The following is a 27,820-nucleotide window of genomic DNA, read 5'->3' as shown; positions in this document are numbered from 1 at the left end:
AGAGGAAAGAAGTTGAACAGTGGGGAACGGAACACAACCAATATGCGACTGCAACGGGTGTGTGTGTGTGTGTGTGTGTGTGTGTGTGTGTGATCTGCTACAGAGAAGAAAGCTATCAGCAGCTATCAGAGAGGTGGAGGCAGATAACAGAGTGAAAAGAGAGAAAAGAGGAGCCTGTACCTGGAGACATGGCCTTCATGTCTTTCGGAAACTTGCGGCAGATGCTATTATAATTAGTGCAGATGTGGTGGAGACACCAAGCCGAGAGTTGCTTGGCATTGTGGAACTGGGTAAGGGTAAAAAGGAGAAAAAAAAAAAAAAACAAGACAAGACAAGAAATTAGCATTTATTGCAAGTGAGAAGGGAGATGTGAGATTGAAATAAATGAACTGAAACACTTGAAACAAATGTGTTTGTCAGGAATTACCATTTTTCACTGTCCAGTTAACATGCTCATTCAGTCAATGTCAATTCCCATTTTCCTTCCTTTAAGTAATACTAAATACAATTTCAAGGACAGAGGTAAATTTTCAGTAACAGACCTGTGCCAGCTCCAGGTACGCCAACACCTGTCCATCAATATCCGTTCCTTTCATTGCCAGTTGGAGCAGCTCATCCACAGCATGCTGTTCTATAGATGGCACACAATACACACAGTCATGTCAGTAGTCCTGTTTACACTCACCAAAACTGTGATACACCTCTGATAAACATCTATTCTGTCCAGGGTTAAAACATGACCAAAACACGATTCTGCCACCTAGTCGGTGTAAGGCACCCTAGTGAGTAGGATCAACATTTATCTCAGCACATGCCTAGTACTGTAGATATAGTCTCTACCTGTGAGGGCGACAAGGCGTGGCAAACACAGTCGGTTTGCCAGTACAATTAGTTCCATGGGCTCCAGACCAGGAGATGGCGTCAGCAGGCCACAGTACAGGAATTCCAGCACTCCACGCATACAGGCACTGCTGGTGTTAGGAATGGATACCTGGAAATGGCCAGAGAGAGTGGAAACATGCCAAATATGAGGTGAAGGAAGGCTCAGATTCAGAATACTAAGGATAAAAAAAAAAATGAACATTACACCTGAGTTTCATCCCATCAAATACATTACAATGTCAAATGGCACTAAGAGGCAGTAGGTGAGGAACACAGCAGGACATGGGCGATAAAACCCTCACAATTTAGGATACTACGTCTTCTACACAGTATATATATATAAGGGCCAGCAACTGGTGGGGTCGAATAAAGCAAATGAAGATATCACAGGACACAATCTGGTGGGGGGTCAGAGGTAAAGGGCAGAAAGCAGCCTGTTCTGGTTGACTTCCCTTTGATCTTGTGTCCCATGAAAGCCCTGTCTGGGGGCTACTGATGTGAGCAATGCGGCTAACACAAAAGATCTCAAAGCCCACACAGAATAGCCCTGCTACACTGGGCACAGTGGGATCCCCTCCCAGCCCTGTTGCACATCCGAGCTAGAGACAGAGCAATTTCAGAAACAAGGCTGCCAGGCAGACTGTATGTCAGACTGTCCATTTTAAGGGAGGGAGAGTGTGTTGACATTATGATCACAGGTAAAACATTCACACATCAATAAAGGTTACGAGGGCAGTGGTTGGGCAGGTATAACTAATAAACAAAACACTGCTAATTTAATTCTAGGCAAAGACAGGGGGATTTATTCTATTTGTGAGCTGGTGACCTGAGGACAACTTGTATTACACCTAAAGAGTCCTTCATCATTATGAAATGGCCTGGAGCGAGGCAATGAGTCCTTTACAGCTCCACGGGTGCTGCACAACAGGCGACCCTACAGTCTTGCCTCTCTAAATCTTAAGGCATTTGCATGGGCCAAACATATTAAGCTATACAAGCTGCCAATCATGACAGCATCCCCCTCTACTTATTTCCAGGGCTCTTCAAACATATCTATAAAGACAGAACATACATATACTGTAGCTCTATTCAACCCAACTACATGTCCATAGTATTGGCGGGGCCATTATAATAAACGAGCAACAATGCACACTTCACACACACTTCAAAAAGTTTAATAGAAGGGAAATAGCAATACATTTAATATAAGGGCACTGTGTGGCTGTGTGCCAAGGTGAGAACAAATCATATCAGCAAAATTCCCTGCAGCAACCGCTAGATGTCGCTATACTATCAAAGAGACCATTCCTAACTTAAGGCACTTGGACTAAAAAGGTCACGCTATATTTCACTCTAGTTAGCTAAATAAATAAATGCAAATACAAATGAGAAAGACCTTTTAATGGGCCTAATTACTGTAAGTCAGGTCAACAGCAACGCCGAGCCAGGTCATGCAGTCAAAGCCCAGGAAGGGAGGTAAATGATAACGCTGATGACCTGGGCTCTCCAGGGGTGCTGCCAGAATACCTACTGAGGTGCTCTTCAACCTACACTCTCATAACCAATTAGGAGAATGTCAGCTTGGTGCGACCTCTCGTTATGGTTGGAACGTCACAGCACAGAGACACGGGTGGTCTCCGGAGCTCAAAGCCCCACCTGGGTATGGGAAACATTAATGAGTGGACACGGTCGCATTTATGGATACTGACACATTCAGGGACAAACCAGGGACAGCTACCTGTATTTTGTCAACTGTCTCCTTCTTTAGTCTCTCAGTTTGAACAATTAAAAGTCAATAAGAAAAAAAAAGGATTAAATAAAGATGTCAGGATTACAATACACAAAGCAGTCAAAGCTCATAATAAAGCACTGGAAGTCACTGAGCCACCGCCACAAAAAGGAGAAGAGAGCCTGAGAACAGAGCCCTGACTGTACTGTAACTAAGAAATCAGGTTAAGAAGACTGAAGGAATGGAAGAAAATTGAGAATGTAACATGCCCTCACATTTGACTGTCTAATTTCCTCCACAGGTAATAGCCCACGGGGACACATACTCACGCGGTGAACACAAAACCACAGACACACACCTGGAACTAAATCCAGTGGTGTACCATGACACCGTCCATGGCTGGCAATTGTCAAGTCTATTACACAGAGGTCAAACCTCAGAATGCAACTTTGGTGCCACCCAAGACAATACCCAAGACAATACCCATATTTTTGCAGTTTTAAGTCTGGATACATTTTAACTATGACACACTATCCATGGAGTTCTTCCACAAACATGGCCATTGTATTCAGTGTTTAGCGGTGCTTAGTCAATTTGAAGGGCATATCAGTCTTAACGCTATTCTGCAATAACTCTTTTGTTCCCAACCACACAACGGCATGAACACTGAAAAGCATAAGCTTAAAAATACCGAGAGGGAAGTGTGAAAGGAGAATAGCGAGAATGCAGCAGGTGTGAGTGAAAATAGAACAGTGCTGGATGATCACAGGTTGGAGCACAACACACAGTGGCCAATAATTGACATGTATTATATATTCTGACACGAAGTTGAAGTTTCTAGAGCTTGTAAAACAACTTGAAATGGAAAGAAACTGATGTTTTTCTTAGCCGAGCCTTACACATTAGGATAGGACAATAAGTCAAATTATTCTCGTCACTATCCACTCTTGAAGAGTTAATTTTTTAGGGACAATGCTTGAATAGACCTCAGCATTCCAAACTTTCAATATTTGATTTCCACTTTTTCTCTTTCTGTATCACTTCCCTTTCAGAGTGCATGAGCAGATCATCACTGTCTGCTCTGTCTCAAGGCTGTGCAGATGCTATTGTGTCTGTCTGTAAAACCTCCGCTTTTACTGAAACGCCAGTGTTACGTGCTTCATTCACTGTTTCTGCTCAGTTGTATCAAAATTTCTTCTTAAACTAGCCACTCATTTATCCAGGAAGATGTATGTCTGAGAGAAAGAGATACAGCCAGTCAATGCCATGGCAATCCTGTCTGATGCAAAATGTGTGCCAGTGACACTTGCACTGTGCAGGATCAAAGGCGTATCTGCGGCTCTCAGGGCAGGTGGGACTTTCAAGGCCAGCAGGAAAATAGGTGATCTGTAGGTTTTTGTTGCAGCGTTTTATCAAACTCATAAACTGGAACTGCTTGAGCTTTTCAGCATCATAAAAATATGCAAATACAGTTACACACACTAGGGCTCATAAAAAGAAATGTTGACTGTGTCGCAGCTTCATTGTCCAATGAGGCTTTGAGGCTTTGTTTCGAGGGCACCTGTCGGCTGCGCTCTGCCAGCTTCGCGCCATAAACACTGCCACAATAGACATAAGCATAAACCATTTTGAGTAGCCATAGACACGGGCAGCACACCAACGATACACACTGTTCACCCTCACAGTGGCTGAAGTCCTGTTTTTAACACAGTCTGCAATAGCTGCACCACATAGTGACTAAAATAGTGAACAAAATACAAGCTATCCACCTGGAAACATGGAAAAAAAATTTAATTTAACCAAAATTTCAGGCTGCCTCCCATAATTTTGACACTGATACCTAAACTCTATTCAAAACATTTGTACTCTCCATCTTCATCTATACATCCATCCATCCAGATAGTTTCTTAGGAATACTTCCCTTCCTCTGTGGGCCTGAATGTACGTAACCTAACCCGACTGAGCTTGAAAGTAACTGTACCCCAGAGGATCTGGTTCTCTGACACAGCAAAGGGAGGCTCCGCCAGCCGACCAGCCAGAGACAGGAACTCCCTCTCTGGGCAGGTCAGGTCCGGCCCACAGACCCTGCCCCCGGAGGAGCACCGGAGGTCCAGAACCTGAGCCTCAGGGGACAGAAAGGCCTGGGGTAACCAGACCCGCCACATGAGGAATGGTGACCTGGATAAAGGGACTCTTTCGGGTTATCGTTAAGAATTCCCACAGGTTAGAGCTACATCCTCATTCAGCTGAGTGACGTTTATAAGTAGATTTTTTTTAACCAGCTCAGAGGATAACACTAATGTAGACACAAGCCCAAAACTCAACATTACATCTGTAGGAACTAACTTCAGACTTCAAAGGCTGACAGCGAGCAAACTACCAGGATTCAAGCCCACACCAAGTGCGATATAATCAAACTCTTATTTGTTTGATGGCGAACAACAGGAAATGACATGTCCCCTTGCAACAGGAAGTCTCAAGATCAGAAGGTTTCCTGCTCCTTTTACAGATGCCTGTGCATTCTTCTTTAGGTGCTTTATGTACGTGCTCACTGTGGGAGAGGCCTCAGGGGGCATGGTAATTGTTCCAACGTTCACCACATTTGCAGGTGAAACAGCGGTTTCTAGGTCACTCAGATGACAAGCGTTACACAAGTCTCCGACACTACTAGGCAGTGCCCCCACACCTATCAGATGCACATAGTGACAGGACACAGACTGACACACATATGCAAATGTCTGAATGAAGAGTCATCAAGACAACAAACTTCTAACCCAGTGCACCTTATCTCAGTTACCCACTTATTTTAACCTCATTTACTGAATCAGTTATCTGCAACCTATAACCCAAACACAGGGAACCCAGCATGGGAAACAAGAAAGCAACTCCACAATTGTTAATAGTTAATAATAGTAATTATTTGGTATGTAGATATTTTTTAAGGTTTATATAATTTAAGATGGACAGGTTAAAAAAACTTTTTTAAAAAAATGACAATTTTGCTTTTAGGATCTCTATCATAAAGTAATGTTGTGAAAAAGACTGAATTCTTTGACTGATTTAGTGCTGAAGATGAAACATGCTACAACTGAATTTTATTGTGTCTCAATATTGAAGTTCCATATATAATTTCAAACAACTACCAAAATAAATTAACTATGGATTCATCCTGTTCGACACAGAATATACATTCTAGTAACTGTCCAGTTTCCCCTATTTTTCATTTTTTGATATCTTGCAAGAAATGTATGTAAGAGCTTGAACTGAGGGAAGAATCTCAGATAGATATTACCTGTTGTATATGTGTGTACATTGTAATAAAAACATATCTAGATTGGATGGTTGTATCCATTGTGATTGAATTTACATTTTTGATGCTATGATTTCTGTTGTCATTTAAAATCAAAATAGAGTCACTGTGAGTGAAGAAACAGAGGTGCCCTGGGGTTAGTGTGGTAAATTTGTCAAAAACAGATGCGGCCACAGTTCAGGAAGTGAAACTTTCTCAGCACTTCTATCCACAAGTTGTTCACAGTGTGTTTTCCTTCCTCTGTCTTGAGCTCACCTCCTCGATGTAGCTCTCCATAAAAGAGCCGCGGAACATGGCGGCCATCCAGTCACAGCTGGAGATGAGCAAGGGCTTATGGGCCGGGAGGAAGCCGTCGTCCAATCGGAACACCACATCTAAAACCGGGGTGGGAAAAGAGCATTCATCTCGTGGTGTGCCACAGAAGCCCAAGCTACAGAGGGGGGAAGACAGACAGGACGGACATCCAGACGTACACACAGGCAGACAGAAGGCCAGACAGACACACACAGAGACATAGACACAGGTAGACAGACAGAGAGATAAATCGACAGAAAGACAGAACAGCTTCCGACACAGAGTAAGGGAAGGAGAGTCGCTGACACTACAAAGCAGACGTGGGGTCGTAGGTCATGGGGAAACTTCTCTGTGAACTCTGGCCTGCTGCTGTGGAAGGTAAAGCCACCACAGGGAACGCAGCATCTGTGCTAGCGTAATGATAATCCTGCAAGTGGTTGCATTTGGAAGCACAGGATTGTATCTATCTTTCGGTTAATCACTGAATTGTTTTACTAACTAGAGTGTTGGTATTAGAATTTGTCTCATTCAAAATGTGTCTGAATAATCCTGTAAGGGATGGGCCATGTAACGGCCAGACACGGGAAAAAGTAAATCATTCATTCATACATTCATTCATTCGTTCATTCAACAGAAACTGGGATCCATTACTAAATCTCTTATAAGCATTCATTTGGTTAGAGACAGATTTCCATGAGTGTTAACATGAAAACAACAGAGAAAGTATAGAAGAGCTGAATGTGAGACAGGAATTTTTCCAGAGATGGCGGATGTCTGGCATTTGCCTGTAAATGCTGTGACAACATGCAAACACAACAGCTTAGGGGGACAGACAGTAAGACACAGACACACAGACAAAGGACACACATACGAGCACGGACACAAAGAGACATCAAACAGACTGAAAACACCAAACAGCACAACAGGTAGTCATCAACTCTTTTGATGACAGCAAAAGGACTTGCAGAATACACATAAACCACTACACATAAAATTGCATATTTTCAAGCAAATATACAAAGGCAAATATATGATCAAATGTACGCAGAGTGTACATTTCAAGAGACTGGACTGAAAATGCTGGGAATGAACAAAATCCTCTCTGTGTCTCTCACTCTCACTTTCACACTTCCTCAACTCTCACCACTCCCCAGTCCTCCCTCACACACACACACACACACTCTAAACGATGCATACATGGAAAACATCTACAATGATGCTGATGCTATTGGAGGTACTGAAATACTGAAGGACTGGCACAGTGGTTTACCAGCAAAGGTCCCTTTATTGAGGCACTCCTTGATGCGGTTGGCTCTGCGGACATGAAAAGCCTTGGTGATCTCCTGGTTCATGAAGCTCTCTCTGTTCAGGACATTAGCCACCATCATCCGCAGGTCAAACACCTCAAGCAGCTCAGCAATGGTGGCCACCTGCATCAGGTCTCCTCGCCCTTCATCCAGGCTGCCTGTATACAAGTACTGAAGTACTGCCTGGGACCAGAGCAAACCAGAAAACCATCAAATAAATCCCAGTTTTCACTATTACAATTATCCTGATCATACTTGCAATTCAATTCAATACAATGGTTCTCATCAGCTAGAATGATTTCTATAATGTATGAATGTTTTTATTGGGATGTATCGATATCATGTTGATTCTGTGATCTGAGACTAGATATGATCTGGGATTTTGGATAATGTAACATTATATGGCATAAGTGTTGTCTTTTTCTGATTTTAAAGTCTGCACTACAAGGGACGATGAAAAGGGATGCAATTTTCTAAATTTATTAGGCAGTTCTAGTTTGTAATACTTTCCTCTGCTTGTTTGGTCATTATATCTACATTGCTTATGATTGATCATCAAAAACCTATTGTGTGCAAATATCTTGTGAAAGCAACAATAGTCATTCCTACAATATCATCACAATATTGAGATCAAGGTATTCAATCAAAGATATCATGATATTTGATTTTATCCACATCACCCAGCCCTCATAATTTTGGGGCTGTTAAGTCCATCACCTGGAATGGCTCCTCCTGTATAAGCGCATCCATGGTCACCACAGTCATGAGTCGTGGCCGCCCGGTCATGGGATCATCAACATGCTCAAGACACACACTCAGGAAGCCTCTTCCCCATCCTGAAAGTGCACGACCAGTCCCCAAGGCTCCCAGGGAGCACTGAGCTCGAGAGGGTAGGGCATTATCACTCTGGGAAGTCCTCAGGGAGCCCTGCTGGAGCAGTGGGGGACGGTTTAGTCCCCGCACTCCTCCATCTACCCCGTCTTTATCGATGTCCAAGCTCTTAGTCCGCCCAGCTTGCTCCTTGGCTCCTCTCCTGCTCTGCTCATCTTCATCCCCACTCTCCGAGTGCTCCTCGCCCTCCTGTTCATCCCCTCGTGGGCCCACAGAGGAGCTGTTCAGATCAAGGGTGAAGAGGTCATAAAACTTGGAGCAGGAAGTGGCCAGGTAGACTTTGTGTGCAAAAACACGTGTGGCGCCGCCTTGGAGGAGGAAGAGCACATCGGCGCACAGCGGCTGGCAGAAGAGGGAGTCGGGGCCTTCGCCATCTGTGGGAGGAGGGTCTGGGATGCCCACTATGGGGCGTGGGGGGCGGGGAGGCAGGAAGGGCGCCTGAAGAAGTGGCCTCTGCACCTTCTTCAGGTGGGACTTCCAGAACTGCAGGTGACGACGAGAGATGAGGGCAGCTCGGATGGCATTGTCAAAAACATCTTTGACTCCGAACTGGGCAACAATGCTGGTCTCATAGTAGGGAATGCCAAGTTCTTTAGCCACCTCATGGCCTCTCTCTGGCGGAAGGATATCTGTAGGTTTGATGGGTCTGTGAGTCAGGAAGAGATAATGATGAAGATAATGTTAAACAACAACAATGATAAGGCAGCGATTTAGCCAAATGCTTGTTGAATATGGCAACAATAACATGAAGCCACAAATGAGATCATGCAGTGATGGTTGTGCATGTGATGTTTTTCACAAGTGGACAATAGCATACAGACCAGCACACTACTTGGTAGATTACAAAATGACACACCATGCACACTATGCTTAACAACATCAGAATAGACCAGCTGCTAGTGTCATCTTTAGAATGATTATCCGTCAGTACAGTTACCATTATGGTGCCATTAACCACTCAGTGGCTGATTAATTGTAGGAGCTCTACATGAAATCCTATCTGAATACCATTTCAGCCCATGCTCTATCTGCTTTTGGCTATTTATGCCAGACATTAATTGGGGTCTCACTTGGCTAGGGGTCGGCGTGCGCGGTTAACAGCATCCAGGTCAGCGTAGCGCAGATCCAGCTGGCAGCCAACCAGGATGATGGGCGTTCGGGGACAGAAGTGCTTGATCTCTGGGAACCACATGGTGCGAACATGGCGCAGGGAGTTAGGGTTAGCCAGAGAGAAACACAGCACCACTACGTCAGACCTGCAGATAGGAGAGAAAAATAACTAGTTAGACAGAGAAAAACAGAGGATACAAATAATATTCTTCATTGCATGGAGATCAGTGTGCTAATATGAGAAAAAAAGATTAACACCAAACAGCGAGGAAGAGAGCTGATACACTGTCAAGAAACAGAGGGGAAAAATAGGAGAAATAATGAGATGGATTGGAAGACAGAGTCAGAGGAGGAGATGAGATGACAGCAGAGAGAAGACAAGGAGTCTCTGAGGTGAAAGGGATGCAAGACAGAGAAAAAAATAAGATGGTCAGTCCTGAGTCACTGACCGGCTTGTCAGTTTATGTTAAAACATATATGTACATGCAAGAAGCTTGTTCAAGAGCCGTAAGGCATTGTGGGAGCATGGCCAATGCCACTGAGCAAGAAACAAGGTGGGGTCACAAGGGTGCAGTTTGCATGTGTGTGTTTGCATGTGCATGTGCATGCATGGTTGCTCTGTTGGCCTGTGGCACTGGTGAACCACATAGCCCCTGTCCCTCTCTCTCTTACGTAAATCTCCCTAAGCCCCCCAAGGCTGCAGGGGCCACAAAGAGGAAGCTAAGAATAGATCAGTACACACACACACACACACACACACACACACACACACACACACACACACACATACACACACACACACACACACAGAAATTCATTTCCTCAGCTGATGTGTTAGAGCAAGCAGACAGCAGCACTTACGGCTGTTCTCTAGTGCTGATGTCTGTGGCATGGCTATGACAGGCCTGTGAGTGTGTGAATGAGTGTGTGTGTGTATCTGTCTGTCTGTGTCTAGGTGATGGTTGAGAGGGCTCTGTGTCACAAAGGCAGATCAATTAGCGCCAGCACAATGCTTACAGTGCAAGAACCTACTGTTCCTATATGTCCTGTCACGAAAACAAACTCAGGGCATTAAACACTATCAGTTGTGGATGACTACTTTAGGTCTATGTTACATTGGCAGTACATAGAAACAGGCCTAACAGCCCATGATAATGAAATGGAGAGCTAACATATGTGTGTAGATTGGACATCTGCATGTCCATTATCAATGTGTAACATACTGGGAAAAATGAGATAAATCTGAGAAAGATAATACATATGAAGTGAATGGCTTATCAGTCATCACTGTAACCAAACTGTTCACTGAAATTTAATACAAAAAAAAAAAAGAAGAAGAAGGGGAAAAACAATAAGAAAAACAAATTAAACAACAAACAAGGCCAACATGTCTATGAATAATAAAATCCTTGTCTGGGCAAATCAGCAACAAATATGTCATGCTGTTTTGAGCTGTAATTGTAGTTCCCTTTCAGGTCAGTTAGTGTAATTTTGATGCATCATTTCCTCAGGTTTTGTCAAAATCAGATTAGTGCTGTCTGGAATATTGCATGTGACATATAGATGAGCAAAACTAATAATAATATAGTGCCCCCATTGGGCAGATAAGTATAATTTTGACAATGTGACAACACAATGGTGAGATGTATCAGTCTCCCAAGTTTCAGAAAATCAAACACCCTTAGGCTAATCAGTGTAATTTTCAAAATGCTGTAATGTACCAGCAACATCATCACCACATTATTCCACCAAGTTGTGTCAAAATCCGTCAGTGGCATCTAAAGATATTTTAAATGACGGACAGATGGGAAAACAGCACATCGGAGATATTCAGATCCAAACCACAAAATGGGAGGTGCTGAAACAGATCCTGGAATAGAGAGCTTGCCAACTGCATTACACACCACTTTAACACTTCTCATATTTCCCTGAAGGAAAGTACCTCTGTTCCTGCACCAAACATGGTTTATTTACTGAGCAGACTTGACACTGTACAAAAAAAAGACACTAAGATACTGTAAAAGCAAAACAAGAAAAAAACAAAGAGAAAGAAAACTGTCTTCACTAACCTTTGTAGTACATAGCCGTTCACTTTAAAGTCGTGCTTACTTTAAAGCAAGTAAAACCACATTATTTCACCCACAGGCAAACGTTGTCTCTTGTTTTAGGAAAATGCAACTCCACAATAAGTGCTGAATGAACTGCTTCATCAAATGACTTTATAAGATGGAGATTTTTTGCAGTGCAGACACAGGTTCAAAAGTCCATCTATATTTCCACTAGTGTAAACTCGCTACCAAACTATTACATCACAGCACACACACACACACATACAAACATACACAGGAATGCACATTAGCACTTTGTAAAAGGCTCATTATCATGGCTTAGTGTTTCAGCTTGTGTCATGAGAGTGTACGTGCCGCTGCTCTCGTGGTCATGGCTGGGTCTGCCTCAGTCACTGTGTGTCAGCAAGTGTGTGTGTGTATGTGCATACATGCATATCGATATCAGTGTGCACGTATCTTTATTTACCAGTGGATTCATGTCAGCACAAGTTTGTGGATGTGTGCTTCCCAGTACCGCAAGCTGGCATGTTTGAGCTTAATAATCAGTATGAACTTGATACATCTGTGTCAAACAGCAGATGTGAGTCAAAAGAAAAGACAAACAAGCAAACCCGCATTGGTGAGTGTCACAGTCTGTTTTCTGCCAATAATTTACCACCTGAACTAATGTATAATAAATATCTGTGCCAGCAACTGTTTTTATAGTGTTTTCTTTGTGTGTGTGTGTGTGTGTGTGTGTGTGTGTGTGTGTGTGTGTGTCTGTGTGTGTGTGTGTGTGTGTGGTGGATCAGTGGATCCAAAATTCAAAGGTCATCAGTTGGGCCTGATTATGTAAGGACAGATACACATACGCACATGATCAGACACACACACACACACACACACACACATAAACACACACCAGCAGAAAAGATCTCCCAAATACTGAGTCAAACTTTCCATTTGTAATTACGAAATTAAGAGCTATCATGCAGGCACCGATAACACTGTGCTATCACTCAGCACAGCATCATTAATTATGTCACAACAATTTCATAACAAGTCAACAAAAAGCTGCTAAAGAATGTTTCTTATCATAAGTTCAAAACTACAAAGACACCAGTATAAAAAAACAAGTCTGGAAGATAAGTGGATAGGTTAGGTGAAATCATTACATAATTTTATTTATTTAGCCAAACAAGATTTTTTAACAACATTTTTGTACCTGAATAAATTAAGTTAATGAAGTTAATTTGGGACTGGCACAGGTTAAGTTTGGCTTAGCCTATTTCCAGACTGAAATTGTTTAGCCCAACCAGAATGTTCCACTCATAAGAAAGCATGTGACAGTCTGGGTATTTCTGACCATCTGATGTTTTGAGTTTTGATATCAACAAAAGGCTATGGGTTGGAAGAAGGTGTGGAGAGTGTGGAGGAGTAGAAATGTGTGGAGGGTGTAAAGCAGACTAATGATGGGAGGTGAGTGAGGCGGTGATGAGGGAGCGTGCTAAAAACAAGTGCGGGATGTGGGGGGCAAGGCAAGGTAAGGTAAGGTAAGGTACAGCAGGAAAGAGGACGTGAGGTGTGTGCAGGAGGTAAGGAGGAAGGTAGATTCAGGTGAACGGGTGGATGAAAAGAGAAAAAGAGGAGGTTGGTGCCTGGAGCTGCAGACGCAGGGGAGGCAGGCATGCAGAGAACAGCTGAGCTGGCACTGTGTCTTTATCAGCTGACTGCAGGCTGGCTGAGCATCCAGGACATGTGGACGGATATACACACACACACAAACACACAAACACACATGCAGACACATTCAAAAACACACACAAACAGAGGAAGACATACTGTACAAAATGCACACACAAGACAGAGGGGAGGAGCACTGAGTCACAAGCTGAAGCGCATGCAACCTACAAACGCACACACACAGTCTGTCACACAGAGACACTTGCAAAAAGTGACAGGGTGACCTGTTACACAAACACAGTGCATCCACCCACCCCTAAGAGAACTGACAGCTTGGTGTGTGCATGCACGTGTGTTCTGTGTGCGTGTGTCTGTGTGTGTGTGTGTGCCTGTGGATGTGGATGTGAATGTGTGTGTAAAGCCCTGCTGCCTGATTGTGGGTCAGGACTATGTAAGAGGCTCATTAAAAGATGAAAGTTCCAGCTAAAATGGATAAAGTGAGGGATAGACAGACAGAGGGATAGAGAGAGGGATAGAGTGATGATCCAATCATGTCTGGTAGAGTAAGGATATAGCAGCCAGAGGGCAGAGTTCAATTCAAAAGCATGTCAGCCAGATTAGACAAAAACAGAAACGAGCAGCACAGTCAAGGGTTAGTCAACATTATGTGGGCGTGTTTGTGTGTGTTTCAGATTAGCACTAAGTTACATTCTCCTGAACAAGCTTATGCTGAATTTGAGCAGATATTAGCTCAGAGAAACTGTGTCAATCCCTCACCAATCCCATAGCCAAGATGCTGCAATCTCTTGGCGCCACCAAATTAACTGGGACCTGTGGTTCCACACTCTCCAAAGTGGCAAGTGTTGCAAGGTGTGTGTGGTTAGCCAACAACTCAGTTATTAGGTCAGTGACCAGGTTCTGGCTGCAGGACAAACCTACTCAACTGAAACACAAAGAGAAGCAGTGAGTGTGTGCAAGTGTGTGCGAGTGTGTGTGTGCGCGTGTGCGTGTGTGTGTGTGCGTGTGTGTGTGTACTCACCTGCCATAGGCAAATCGTCTGTCTTTGTGATGATCCCCAAAGGTGTCCCATAGCCTCAGGGAAACACTGACTTCATCCACCACATCACGAGATCTCTCTAACACCTAAAACAAAAACACATAAGGGTTAGACAGATTTACCAGTTTACTGATATACCGGGCTGATACTGTCTTTATATATAGATATAGATATAGATATAGATATGGAAATATATAGATATCGGCATGTAAAGGCAATCTTAGATATGATCTATAGATCTTTTATATCATTAATGTCTCTAATGTCATTAGTAACTCCTGTGTTTATGTCAAAATGACAATTGTCTCTTTTCAGATGTAAAGATACTGAATATTGACACAAAATATCAGCTATTGTTAGATTTAATAAAAAAAAATCTGAATCAATACTGATCTTTAAAAAAAAAAAAAAGAAAGAAAAACACATATTGGTAGAACCCTAAAACACAAATCCCCATGACCATGTTAAAACACCTCAGTTCCATAATTTTAAGTGACGTCTGTGTTGTTACTTGAATTGAAGGATTATAAGGTCCTCTATGGGTCAACTAAATTGTACAATCTTTGTGCTAATGAAATCCTGCCAAAAGCAGTGTACACTGCCAAACTGCGGTGTCAAACTGTCTAAAATTTTTATTTTCTTACCTCCTGAAATGAGAAGTGAAGTTTCTGATGCAGTCAACAAATGCCTAATTGAGGCTTTCCTACATACTTTCCTAAACACTATATGCAAAAGGTTTACATATGGAAACATCAGTATATTTATATGTGATTTTCTCTACATTTCTTGTGTGTGTGTGTGTGTGTGTTTGTGCCCACCTCCTGGCATACACGGTACTGGTCGATGGCCCAGACGGTTGGCACGTGGGTGGCAAGCAGCTGATACTGTGTGAGGGTTGCATTGCAGGCCCGGGCACAAATCAGCCTGGTCTTGCCCACTGCGTTATCCCCTACCACCACACACTTAATGGTTTCCACATTGGGCCGCTCATAGTCTGTGTCTATATCCATGGAGAGGGCCCTGAACAATGCAAGAGAGGAGAGAGGAAACAAGAGATTAATTTAAAATTCATGGGGAAAAATTAAACAGTAAGGTAACCACAAAGGAATGTCATTGCATTTCAACAGTGAAGGCGACTGGCACCGAGCAAAATAGTTCTTAACTTTCGCCCAGTTCAGTCCAGTTTAGTCTAGTCTAGGGAAGCTTTGTCAGGGCTCTAAGCCCCCGTAGCTGTACTGACCAGTGTACCCAGGCTTCTGCCAACCTCCTCAACAGAACACATGGTTCGCAGGCTGAGGAATAGAGGGACTGCAGAGCTATTTCTGTACCAGCAGAGAGACAGACACAGAGAAATAGAGAGAGCTCCCTTGAGCTCACTGTCTCTTCCCCTCCCAGTTCCCCCACAATCTCTCCCTCCGCCTCTCTGCTCCCCTTTAGATGCCAGGATAGCATTCCCTCTTAAGAAATAAAACAGACAAAACATCTATCGCCACAGCCCAAAGGACAAAAAAAAAAATCCCAAACTTTTAATTCACAAAATTTTAATTCCGTTTTTAGGTCATTCATTGGCACAAAGAGAGCACTGCATCATTTATGACGCCAAATATATTTACTGTAGACTTGCATAGAAAGGCAAAGGACTGACCTCCGTTCACCTCCAGTCTTAAGCTTTAGCTGAGGACGGTTGTGGTTACATGCACAGCTCTACCAACTCTTCCTCTTTGAACACATCACAGCCCTATGAAAATCATATCAAAATCCCCTTTCAGTAACTGCTTACAGACATTTCTGACATGTCGAAACGCATGTCAATGTCCATTCTTAATAACATTCCTGGAAAAAAAATCTGATCTCTTGCATAACCAACCCACACATATACAGTTAGCGAGGCACGACCGCTTTTGTCAAGGTGATATTGATACTGCAGACCTGTTGTCAGCTAATCAGCCCATCGGACCTCTCCACCGGTTCCAAGACCCATCCCAAGGCCCCATAAATAGAGCCTCTGAAACATTCATAAAGGCCGTCACTTGTTGTTCCATTGACGTGGATGCCAGCGCGACACTTTTGCCCAGCACTGACAGACAGCACCAGCTAAAAACAGAATCTATTCATTGGACACACGAGCCATGTGTGCAGTATACCATTCAGTCACAGCGTCCTCTCCATATCTGCACACACGTCCAATCCCATCCTCTTTCCCCCTGGACTCGCCTCGCTCTATTTAGTCAAAGTATACCACTGTCACTGTAGGGATACTGAAATAATGGGGCTGTCTCATTTGCATGGAAACTTCCCAGTTACACTGTATTTTTAGGAAATATAGTCGCTCAGGGCTGTCTCATTACAGTACGAAAACACATCCTAGCTAAGTTCCTTGGTTTGGCAAAATCGTAAGAACATTATGTGTCTACTGCAAAGGATATCCCACAAGACCATGCAATGAGTCAAAAACTTTGTATCATACCATAACTAGCATAGCCACTGCAGTGTATGATCATCCTATCAGAGGCAGGATGACCATGCATATCATACCAAGTTCAAGTTTACTTTGAGCCCTTAATCTTTGTTACAATGGCCTTACAGGCCCACAGTTTACAGAAAACAAAAACCTCACCAAAAACCTGACTTAAACCCTGCTTTGTAATAATGAAGGTTCATAACTAGGTACCAAGGTACCAGGTACCATCCTTGCAAATGAGACAGACCCAAAATCTTTCCCCTGGAGACTGAGCACACTAATTTCCCAAGTGAACTCAAACAAAAACCCAAAAACCATGTTATCAATATTCTGTCTTTATGTTGCCAGAGATCCTGTCAGAAGCAGCCCCATTTGAGTCAAACAGTCTAGAGCAGGAAGTGTGGTACACCAAGCCTACCTTAGTCTATGTGAGCTGATGAAGAGTCTGTCTGTCAAAGAGGCTCTTTCCTGTACGGTCCATATGGAATTGAGAGACCTGACGTTTAGAGCTATAAATACGGTTCTTTCCCTTGACACCTGTCTGGCCGTAAAACCACCAGAGGCATGTACGTCTCTGTGAGTCAGGTAGGGGAGAGTGATAGAGGAAGCAGTAAAAAGTTACTACATCCTCGCTCTTATCTAACAGCTATCTGCCTAATGGCCATGGCAGCTGCCAAAGCAGCCGTCCTCCGAATGCTGTATTAAGGAAAGAAGGATGAAGGGCCAAGCGGGCAGCCTGACATGGTACACAAGCGCTTTTGTAACAATATATGTGGCAGAGGACGTGCGCAGAGAAAGACAGAAAACGGCATCGACAAAAACAGATGGAAGGAGATGGAGAGACTGCGCATGGTGTGGCTCATTCCCAGCATTTTCAGTGCAACAGGAGATAAGCAAAAGAGATTTGAATGAGAGACAAGGGGAGAGGGGAGGATTATTAGAGTCTTAGAGAGAAAGAGAGGGACTGTCAGGCCTTCATTGGAATCAGTCAGTCATGCCGCTGGGATCAACAGAGCAAGACCAACAATAACTGAGGTTGCTCAGGGGAACAAATCACTTTGTTTTTCCTGCTGATGCTTCTCTCTATAGTCAGCAGAGTGGTTCTCAGTGAGAGAGAGAGAGAGAGACGGCATGAGAGAGAGAGACAGAAAAAGGAGAGGAAGTGAGAGAGCATGTGCAGTGGAGTCTAAGATCCTCTATCACTGATCCATGTAAGTCTACAAGCATGGTGTGTGTGTGTGTGTGTGTGTGTGTGTGTGTGTATCTGTGTATGTGTGTGTGTGTGTGTGTGTGTGTGTGTGTGTGTGTGTGTGTGTGTGTGTGTGTGTGTGTGTATCTGTGTATGTGTGTGTGTGTGTGTGTGTGTGTGTGTGTGTGTGTGTGTGTGTGTGTGTGTGTGTTGTGTGGTAATGAGCTTAGGGCCAGGCTGTGAGGCATGGAACGATGTGAGCAGTGATGTAACTGGGAGGCGGCGTTGGTGGTGCTGTGGACTGTTTCTCAGGGGGATCAAGGACACCGGGCTCCCAGATATCATCTTCCATCTGCGGCCCTGCATCAGGCTCCGAGCGGAGCGCGAGTCTGATCATGTGGCGGTCAATGCACACACACGCATACACACGCCACTGCATGAAGACACAGCTAGCACAAAGAGAGGATACTCATACAGGCAATCATGGGCACAGAAACAAAGTGCCGCACCCAATCTTTTCTATGATTTGTGCGAGAGCTAGGTCTGAATGATATGGTACAAAAATGCAATTATTTTGACAGATATTGCAACTGCACTATGATTAACAATTTTAGGTGTCATTTTAACTAAAAAAAGATATTAAAATGATGATGGTGTGATTTTTGTTTGGATCTACGTCAAACAAACATGTTCTCTTACATCTGGAGAATACAATTTGTGGGCCAGTGCATCTCTGAGGCACCATAATACTTCATTTATAATAGTATTTGCCAAAAAAAATTGCAGCTCCTGCAATCTGGATATTGCTCTTGGCTATATTTCCAGTCTGATATTATTTCCATTAATTGGTCAGCCCTAGCGAGAGCAGAGCAAGAGAGTGTAAAGAAGATCAGAGAAGCTGTATAACTGTAGTAAAGCTCAGGTCTCATTTTCAGTCAGTGACTGATAGCGAACTGCACATAGTCGTCTAGACATCATCTGCTGGCCGGTGTCATTTTCCCAGCAGGATGGATGAAGAGGCTGCACGGACAAAGTGATGGAATGTGACAATAAACTGTGTGTGTGTGTGTGTGTGTGTGTGTGTGTGCGTGAAGGAGATGCTGTCCCATTTTGAGTGCATGTATTTCTGACTCTTGTAGTGACATACTGATGGGCGTTGGCGAGACCACAGTGATAGGAACGCTGTGACGGGAATTCAAACGCCCACGCAACACACAAAACATCAACCTTCTGCTACACTCCGCACCACCAGGGTTTGAGTCAGTGTGTATATGTGTGTGTGTGTGTGTGTGTGTTTGCGCATGCATCCGTTTGTGTGTGTATGTGTGGTGCAGGAGGTCCAGGCAGACAAAGAAACTCATGCATAATTTGGATAGTCCGTGTCTCAGTATGGCTTTGCTTAGGCCAGAGGGGTTTTTCATAAGGAGAAGGCTCACAGATCTCTCTCTCTCGCTCTCTCTCTCTCTCTCCCTCGCTTCATTCCACAATCCCTGGCCTCTTTACTTCTGTTATTTTTTTGTACACACCCCTCACTTCCTTTCCAAATCCTTTCATTTATCCCCTCTGTCTGGTTTGTTCCCAGCTGTGCTCGATCACCCACGCCTTCTGACCCGCTGACTAACTCTCTCCCTGTCTCTTTCCCTGTCCCTTATTCATTCCCTAATTGTCTGCTCTACTACACAGCTATTCCAGACTTCGCTTCACTCTCTGTCCTTTAGTAACCTTTTTCTCCTCCGCCCAGTTCTTTACACATTTACTCGCACGTCCGTCCACTCCTCTCTCCTCTATCGACCCATCTATCTACTTATAGTTTGGTGGATGCCAATCAAAGAGCGGCATTAAGCAGACACCCCTCCCACACCCTGTTTGCTTCTCTGTCTCTCTCAGTTTCTGTTATGTAATACCTTTTGCGATCCACTGGCGGCAGACGCTCATCCAAAACCCCTCCATAACCCCCAAATCCGTCTCTTTGTCCTCTTCCTTAGGGCTTGAGTTCACCCCTATGCCGTGACGCAGCTGCACACCCCTACACCCTCTCACCTCAATCCGCCCCCCAAGAAATTACCCCAATAACCATGGGTCAACACTCACTCACACAGAGTTAGGGGTTTACTCTCGGGCTGCATAATATATCATTTCAGCGTCAACATCGCAATGTGCACATGTGCAGTAGTCACACTGAAGGACATGCGATGCCAGGTAAGGCAAATTAACTTTTAAGGTCATGCTACAACTTCTTTTCGGCTAGATACAAAAGGAAAACTGGCAAGGCTCTCATTTTCTATGACTAATCTACAAGAAAAGCCTGTCCGATATTAAATATTTTTATCTGATGTAAGTGCTCTTGGATGAAGGAGTGCACTTGTTCACTATCAAAAACCCAAAGCCCCATTAGTTGCCAATCACAAACTGAAAATAAGTACTGCCTGTCTTGGTTGTTTGATAAACTGATCAAGTGACACTTCACACAGCAAACTGATAGGGGTGCATACAGAGCCTGCGTGTCACCTGCAAGTAAACATGCACAAGACATGGCTGCTATCAGATACATACATACTGTAATGTCACCCGGATGCTAGAGGCAGGTGCTCAGTAATGCAAGGCAACTTTTAGGTGTGTGTACTTTGGCTATCAGTGGCTCCAAATAATGTTCCCCTCCTGTTAGAACTGTGTTTCCTGTAGTGGTGCCTCCACAGTTCGGGTTACGACTTATGGTTACGGTTATGGTTAGATGTATGAGAAATAACTGGTTGGGGTTAAGGTAAGGGAAACAGACTTCGACACTACACCAGTGTCAGAGTCGCACAAGCTATAGAGGAAGTGTAGGAGTTCAAGCTGAGCTGGGAGGTAGCAGAGGTCTGGACCAAGTGCGGTAGAAGAGATTTGTTTTTTAAGAAGAGGACAAACTTTTAAAGTACCCAAATGATTAAAAAAAATAATAACAATGATTGTTGATTCACAATATATATCACAGAAAAAAGATATCACAATGTCCAACAATGTGCAGCTCTAGTCTACATTGTCACAGGCTTAGCTATCTAGTCAAAGTATTTGTGTGTAATTGGTAGTGCATGCAGGAAAATAAATGTCGGGTACATCTAATGTGCAGTCATGTATGCAACTGTTTACCAGTGAGGGTTTTTTTTTTTTTCTCTTTCTTTTTTTTCTTTTTTGCGCGCACATGACAGGAAACTGTCTACTCGTTCATGTATGTGATATAACATTTGTTCTAAGGGGTGTATGTTCATATATATGTGAGAGTGTGAGTGTGTGTGTGCATGTGTGTTAGTGTGTGTGTGTGAGACAGTGACTGCCACAGGCACAGCTGGCACAGACTGGTTACATAACCTGGTCTGTAGCCTCTGCTTAGCTCCCTGTGTAGCTGACAGTAGACCTCAGACCCACACACAGACACACACACACATGCACACGCATACTTGCTTTGCCCATATACACAGAGAAAGGTATAAGGGTTGTATTTATGTCTGTAGCTATTATGTAGTGATAGTAAACAGGACAGGAGGAGTGGAACAATCTTGTATTCATGTTAATGCAGTCTTTGGCAGAGGAATCTGTATGCATCTATCCTGACAGCGGTAGTAATGAATGAAAGTGTCTTTGGGGGGAGCATGGCTGTGTGTCTGAGAAAGCCTCTCTCTTCTCTGCTGCAATGCTTTGTAAACACAGACAGGCTTCTCCTGATGCCCTAATTTTCTACATGCCTCCCCATATCCCTTCCTCCTCCTCCCCTGTCCATATTTTCCTCCTACTCTCTCTCCCTCGCTCTAACTGTCACAATTCTTTTCTCTCTATCTCTCGCTTCTATTTCAATCCCTTACTTTCCAGTAGTCGGCCTCACTGTCCCTCCCACACGTTATCCTTTTCTACATCTCTCTCCCCTCTTTCATTCACTGTTTTCCTCCATCCCTTCTCACTCTTCAAAGCTTGCCGTGCTCCCTTGTTCATACCTCCATCTCCCCACCTCTTTTTGTTAAAATGATCAGATAAGCTGCCAATTCTTTAACAAGGTTGACCATTAATAAAGAGCCAAAGGCTTCAGTCTGTGACCCAAATATTACTGCAGCCTTGTCCATGGAGAGTTGGATTACGTTTGTCTGGAGGAAGATATTCCAGGACACACATCTCCTGTGGGAATGTAACAGGGGATTTGACATAATGTAAAGTATATTAAAAATGGGCTACGTGATAAAACCTAGTCCTAAAAACTAAACCATAGCCTGAAGCCGATTATCAAAGATTTATATGGTTTGCAGACATACTACCTTCTGACAATGTGGAGCACATCCCAATCTCTAATGTGCAAAATGCCTTTTCTCATCCAAGGTAGCACACTCTCCTAGTCAAAATACACTGTGTTCACACTGGAGCGGGCACACACAGACACACACAGACACATACATACACACACGCAACTGCAAGCTCTATTTACCTCAGTGCACCTTCCACTGTAGTCAGCTGCCTAGGTCAGAACATTCAAGCCAAATAATAATGGCTTACTCTTCCATGTGGGTCTGTTTCTAGTGCGATCTGTTATCTCAAAATTGTTGACAGAGTCACAGAGTAGGGCACGGTGCATAATCAGGACAATAAATATCTCTGTTCCATCTCATTGTATGCATTTAGTATGGTACAAATCATTGATCCATGAACAATAGCAGTAGAGGGCTGGGAGCAAGCCAAGACGTTTCAGTATATAACTGACTCAAAACCAAACTGGTTTTAGAGGCCAAATCACATGTCTGTTTAAGTAGCCAGATAATTTGTGTAAAACAGCGTTGGAGTGCGTGTTCAGCACTGTGAAATGGATCTCGAGACATTGTGACCAGGTTGTGGGGAAAGAGCCACACAGATCAAAGGAGATCCACTGAATTCGGCCAAGACTTCACACCAAAGTAAATACTGAAATTCTGGACACTTCGTGTTTACAAAGGACAAGCCACACGCCCACACCAGCCATTAAGGATTAAGATATTTTTTTCTTAAGATGTGATTTTTATTTTATTTTTTTTTTTTTTACCAAAGAAAAACATCCTAACTAACAGATAAACACTGCTCATTTTACGAGAGAGGTGTGCCAAAAGGATTCTGCGCACTAAATCTTGCATTTGTGGTTATCTGATGATGATAGGGAACAGGAATGTGATTTAGTCACATAAAATATTTATTCTTTGAATACGATTTCCTGTTTGGAAAGCCAGGGTTCTTTACCAGCCACAAAGCTACCTGTCTGTGTAACACAATCCCTCTAATGACCTCATAGCCATGGGGATCTGCATTACAGCATGTGTGTGTGTGCACACATACACAAGCGTCCTCCTACAAAATGAAATTCTGTATGTTATAAATTATTATATAATAATCCAATGTGTTTTCAAGGAAGATCCACCTGCCTTTGCATTAAATGATGTGGTGAAGGCCACTGCAGTGTGTGGTGCATCAATGAAAGCAGCCTCGTGTGCTGTCTGTCTGCAGCCATTCATAACCACCTGGCTCATTCATATTTTTTTTGGAAACCAACTGACCAAGAAACGAGGAAATCGATGTATTGTTACCAAGTGTGGCAGGATAAAGGGAAGGCTTTACACCACATTTAATACGATAGTACACTGCTCTCACAATCGGATGTTGTGAGAGGATAAAGGCAGGTGGATAGCAGCCTACACCCAAAAAGATGCACTGATAAGTCTTGCGTAACGAGCCAAGCCCATCCGCTGCACTACAACACTGAATCCAACGGCAAGCTGCTTCAACGGCGGGCGGTGCAGCACACGTGTGGAATAAAAACAACCAAAATCAATACATGTTTTGAGAAAAGAATATTGTTATATGTGTAGGGATATCATGCACATAAAATTACTGTAGGAAAATGAAATTATAGTAATAAGAAAGCCTAACTGAATACCATCAAGTAGCCAGTAAGACAATAAGACCACCGTGCATTCACTACAAAGTGCCACAGACACGCCGTGAGTCACTATATAAATATTGTAGGAATGGCAGCGTGTCTTTATTCGACAGGGGCGTTTGCAGCAGCAGCCATGTCGGTGAACTCTTAGAAGATATGGAAAATTGGGAGAGTGGTGTGTTTACTGTTTTTGTGCACAATAAGAATTGCATTAGGAGCATGTGACCCACTATTCCCGCAGGAGTGGTCCCTACCTTCCGACGGTTCCGGAATTGACCCACATGCCACTCTGCGGGTGGTTCAGCCGGTCACTTAAACCGGACAAAGACGCGCGGAGAATGAAGAAGTGGTCGCGGTGGTCCGGTTGTTTATCAAACAGCACATATAACTGCAGACGTCGCTCAAGACCTCTGCCCTGTCACACTGGCAACATCCTTCCTTCTTTCTGCTTGGCTTGATCTAGAGGGCTTTCACTTTCCAGCCTGCTGCTGCCTCGATCCTCTCTACTGCAGACCTGCCACGGCTGTTGTCAGGATTGTTGCCTTTTTTAGGTGAAATCGAAGCATAACCGGTCCGGAGGCTTTCTTGGTCTGAGCCACCCCCTTTTCTGTTTTTGTTTCCCCAGCTGATTTCCTCGCCGGCACGCCTCCACGGCTGCGCGTCACGACTCCACTCGGCCAACTCCCGACGCCTCGTGTTGTGCTGCCTTCAGGTGCGGTGGGAAATAGTGCAGTTGCGAGCGGAGCGGCGCACATGAACGCCACAAAGTGGTACAACTTCACAGTGAAAGTGGTGTTTCTGTTACATCCGAGCACAGCTGAGGCATTTAAAGGAAGCTATGATGGCAAAACGTCCGCTAACTAATTAAAACACCAATTTCCATTTTTTCATATCGCATATAGCACTACGTTGCATGGTTTCTACACTAGAATATACTTTTATTTCCTTTTATTCCTTTTTTCATTCATTTTATTATTTTATTTCCCCCGAAAGCAGTCGATTGCACTCATGGAAGCAGCACCGATAAGTTCTATTGCTGTTTTTAAACTTGGAACAACGAGCTTATAAGGAGCACCTGAAGGTAGCATCCGGGGTGGGAATTCATGAGCCAGTAATAAGAAAAAAGCTGCTAGTATTCCCGCCCCGAAACTGTGCTCTCCCGCCCTGTTAACTCAAAACATCCTGCAGACATGCAGCCTTTTCCTGTAGGAGCACAGACACCCACCGCTGCCCTGCCACTCTCTCCATGCAGACGGTCCCTCATCTGCTGTCACCACCACAGACAGAAACTAAAAAAGTAGATAAACTGCCTGTTCAGAAAAGCATTGATGTGTGTTTTTCCTTAAAAGATAATAGTGTAAATTCTGGTTCACAAATAAAAAGGTGGGCTCAGAGTTTTGATGAGTTTACCCTCAACTAAATCCCTGCTCATATAGACTGCACAGACAACTCTGGGCACATACCATATGAGAAGATACGGTTTGCAATGATCCACTCACAAAACTGATTTTTATGCAGCTCTATGCAGTAACATTCACTATCTGAAATGAAAAGCAAAATCAATGATGCAATAGCATAGCCATTCTGCATGGGCAATAGAGAAGATTTTTTTCCCTATGGTTATTCTGGGTTTATAGGCATAGCAACTAGCTACCACATGGCAACAGTTGTGTGTGGCTATAAAAGCCAATACAGGAGACAAGAAATAAGGCAGATAATGGATTGTTGTGGAAAATACCCAATCATTTGCCCTCATAGTTTTCCAAGACCTCAATGTCTGGGAATTCAGCTCTGGAATGTTAAGCGATGCCACAGGGGAAAACATTCCTGTATTGCCAAGAAGGAAAAATATATAGCTGATCCGTCAGCAAAGCCATATTTCATTGAGACCTAAATACATATGTAAATAACATGACGGTATCCACCTGACAACTTTGCCAAATCATGCTATAAAATAACTAAATAAATAAAATAACATTCTTTTGCTTACAGGATCAACCTTTGATTACATTTGTTAGATAAAATTTGTAGGACAGCACTCAATCTTATCGTTCCATTAGGGCACTGTGCAAAGTTTGGCCTTGTGGCGACCCTAAAAAGCACCTTCTACAAACTTCCACTTTCCACTTGATTGTGGAAGACCAAAGACAGACATCTGCTGGTGGAATCTGGTACTGATTATCTAGCATACACTCTAAAACAAATGAGGCTGGGTGTTTTGATGCTGCTATGACTGAAGAGGGAAAAGAGAGAGAGAGAAAAAAAAAAAAAAAAAAACTCCCGTTCCCACAGCTACATTATGCCAGTGCTGTCACTCAAGCTGGCTGCACTCTGAACTTACATCTCAGTGACAGATCCTGCTTTAGATCAGCCATCACAAGCTGACCTAGACTATATGCCAAGAGCAGAACACTTGATTGAAACCAGGATCGTGCTATAGCAGACCACGGATGGACAAGTATATGGAGGGACATTTATTTAACTGCAAGCGGGGGTCAGTCCAGCCATGCAGATTCACACAGACATGAATATATAAACATGCATTTTTTGCACACAAAGTCATAAACATGGAGGTAAAAGAAGTGGAGATGTATATTTTAGATTGGTCTTGAAGCCCTGAGAAAACCATGCCCCCTGACCTGGCTGGCATGGCCAGAATGAAACAGCATGAAAGATGGGCTGGAATGCTGCTGGAGAAAGCAGGGGTTCAACAGCACTGGCACTGAGAGGGCTTTGAAATGTGGAGGGGCAGCCCCTTTGTTCGAGAGGTGTATTTGTGAGAGAACTCTCAAGCAGCATAGGCTGAGGTGATGTCTGGCCTTTTCAGCTACTGTAGTACGAGAGGGACTATTTGGCTTTGTCTCCAAGCTTTATCGCTCTTTTATTAACTGTGTGGGAAGTCTACTCCCCCAAGCCTTTCCACTTTGGTGAGATTAAAGTTGGGAGAATGAGCTGAGATCATTCTTTGGCTAACGTGGCCGTGGTGACAAGGGGTGCACCACCCCTTGGGACAATTACTCAATTTAATCACCCGCATTCAGCGACATTCAACACTCCTCAAATTTTGAGGACGCATTGACGAGTTCCAATCCTCTTATTCGCTTGAAAACATTTTGCTCAAGTTCAGTTAATCGCCATTTCGATCAAGTATAACACTTTACAGAAATGAGCGCATACATTTTGTTTTGTTTTAGGCAATGATTGATTGCAAACTTCCTCAGAAAAGAAATTACACAGTTAATCTGTTGAATTTCTAATGTGTGTATCCAACTAGCATATGACGGCACAGCTCTCACGGCTCACAACACCATATCGACCCATCAGATACCATAAAATTCGCCACAAAGATCAAAGGCCAAACACAGAAGGACAGGTAAACACACGAACAACCTTTATACTCAAGAATGAATCGATAGAACACCATTCTATCACATGATACTATTTTGTTTATTACATCAGCAAGCACACACACACACAAACACAGATGTGACATGTCACTACCCTTACCTGTCTCCCACACTAACAAAAAAAAAACACCTCCGTCTTTCCACTGGATTTTCCTAATTTCTCTCCTTCCGCAGGCATTCAAGAGGTGCTTCATTCCAAATCAGCTATCCACTGTTTTAAAATGTGACACCTAATCTTAATCTCACCTAATCTTGGCATGAAAGTAAAATTCACTACAGACTATTGTTTTAAGGTATGAGGTAACTAAATACCTTTGGCCTCAAATAGTGTGATCTTACATGACATCAGTGGTGTATTTAAAATATTGAGCAATGGCAGCACCTATCCTTTTTTTAATTTTATTTATTATTTTCTTAAAATGGATATCTCAAATGTTGGAATGAAACCCTTCCACTCATCCACTGACCTTATTCTCACCCCTTCAACTCGCCTAAATATCCCACAGCCCCACACACCCCCTGCCCC

At 43.4% G+C, this 27,820-nt stretch overlaps 1 protein-coding gene across 3 annotated transcripts in view; it reads right to left on the bottom strand.

Annotated features, from left to right (window-relative positions):
* rhobtb4 (Rho related BTB domain containing 4) overlaps nt 1-27,820 on the bottom strand; it is a 47,732-nt gene that overhangs the window by 4,031 nt on the left and 15,881 nt on the right. For 2 of the 3 annotated variants that reach the window (XM_030059846.1, XM_030059847.1), the window contains exons 3-11: nt 15,130-15,331; nt 14,294-14,397; nt 9,484-9,669; nt 8,240-9,059; nt 7,486-7,705; nt 6,177-6,295; nt 841-991; nt 543-631; nt 181-286 (exon numbers count right to left, since the gene is read on the bottom strand). In XM_030059846.1, coding sequence (XP_029915706.1) covers nt 181-286; nt 543-631; nt 841-991; nt 6,177-6,295; nt 7,486-7,705; nt 8,240-9,059; nt 9,484-9,669; nt 14,294-14,397; nt 15,130-15,321 — 1,987 coding nt within the window. In that variant the 5' untranslated portion in view covers nt 15,322-15,331. Of the gene's footprint in view, nt 1-180; nt 287-542; nt 632-840; nt 992-6,176; nt 6,296-7,485; nt 7,706-8,239; nt 9,060-9,483; nt 9,670-14,293; nt 14,398-15,129; nt 15,332-24,141; nt 24,474-27,820 lie in introns of those variants that run through there. The other variant, XM_030059845.1, reaches the window with a different exon arrangement.

The sequence above is a fragment of the Myripristis murdjan genome, chromosome 9, assembly GCF_902150065.1.
Source record: "Myripristis murdjan chromosome 9, fMyrMur1.1, whole genome shotgun sequence".
NCBI lineage: Eukaryota > Metazoa > Chordata > Actinopteri > Holocentriformes > Holocentridae > Myripristis > Myripristis murdjan.
The sequence above is the reverse complement of the archived record's forward strand: the minus strand, read 5'-3'. Positions and strand labels throughout refer to the sequence as shown.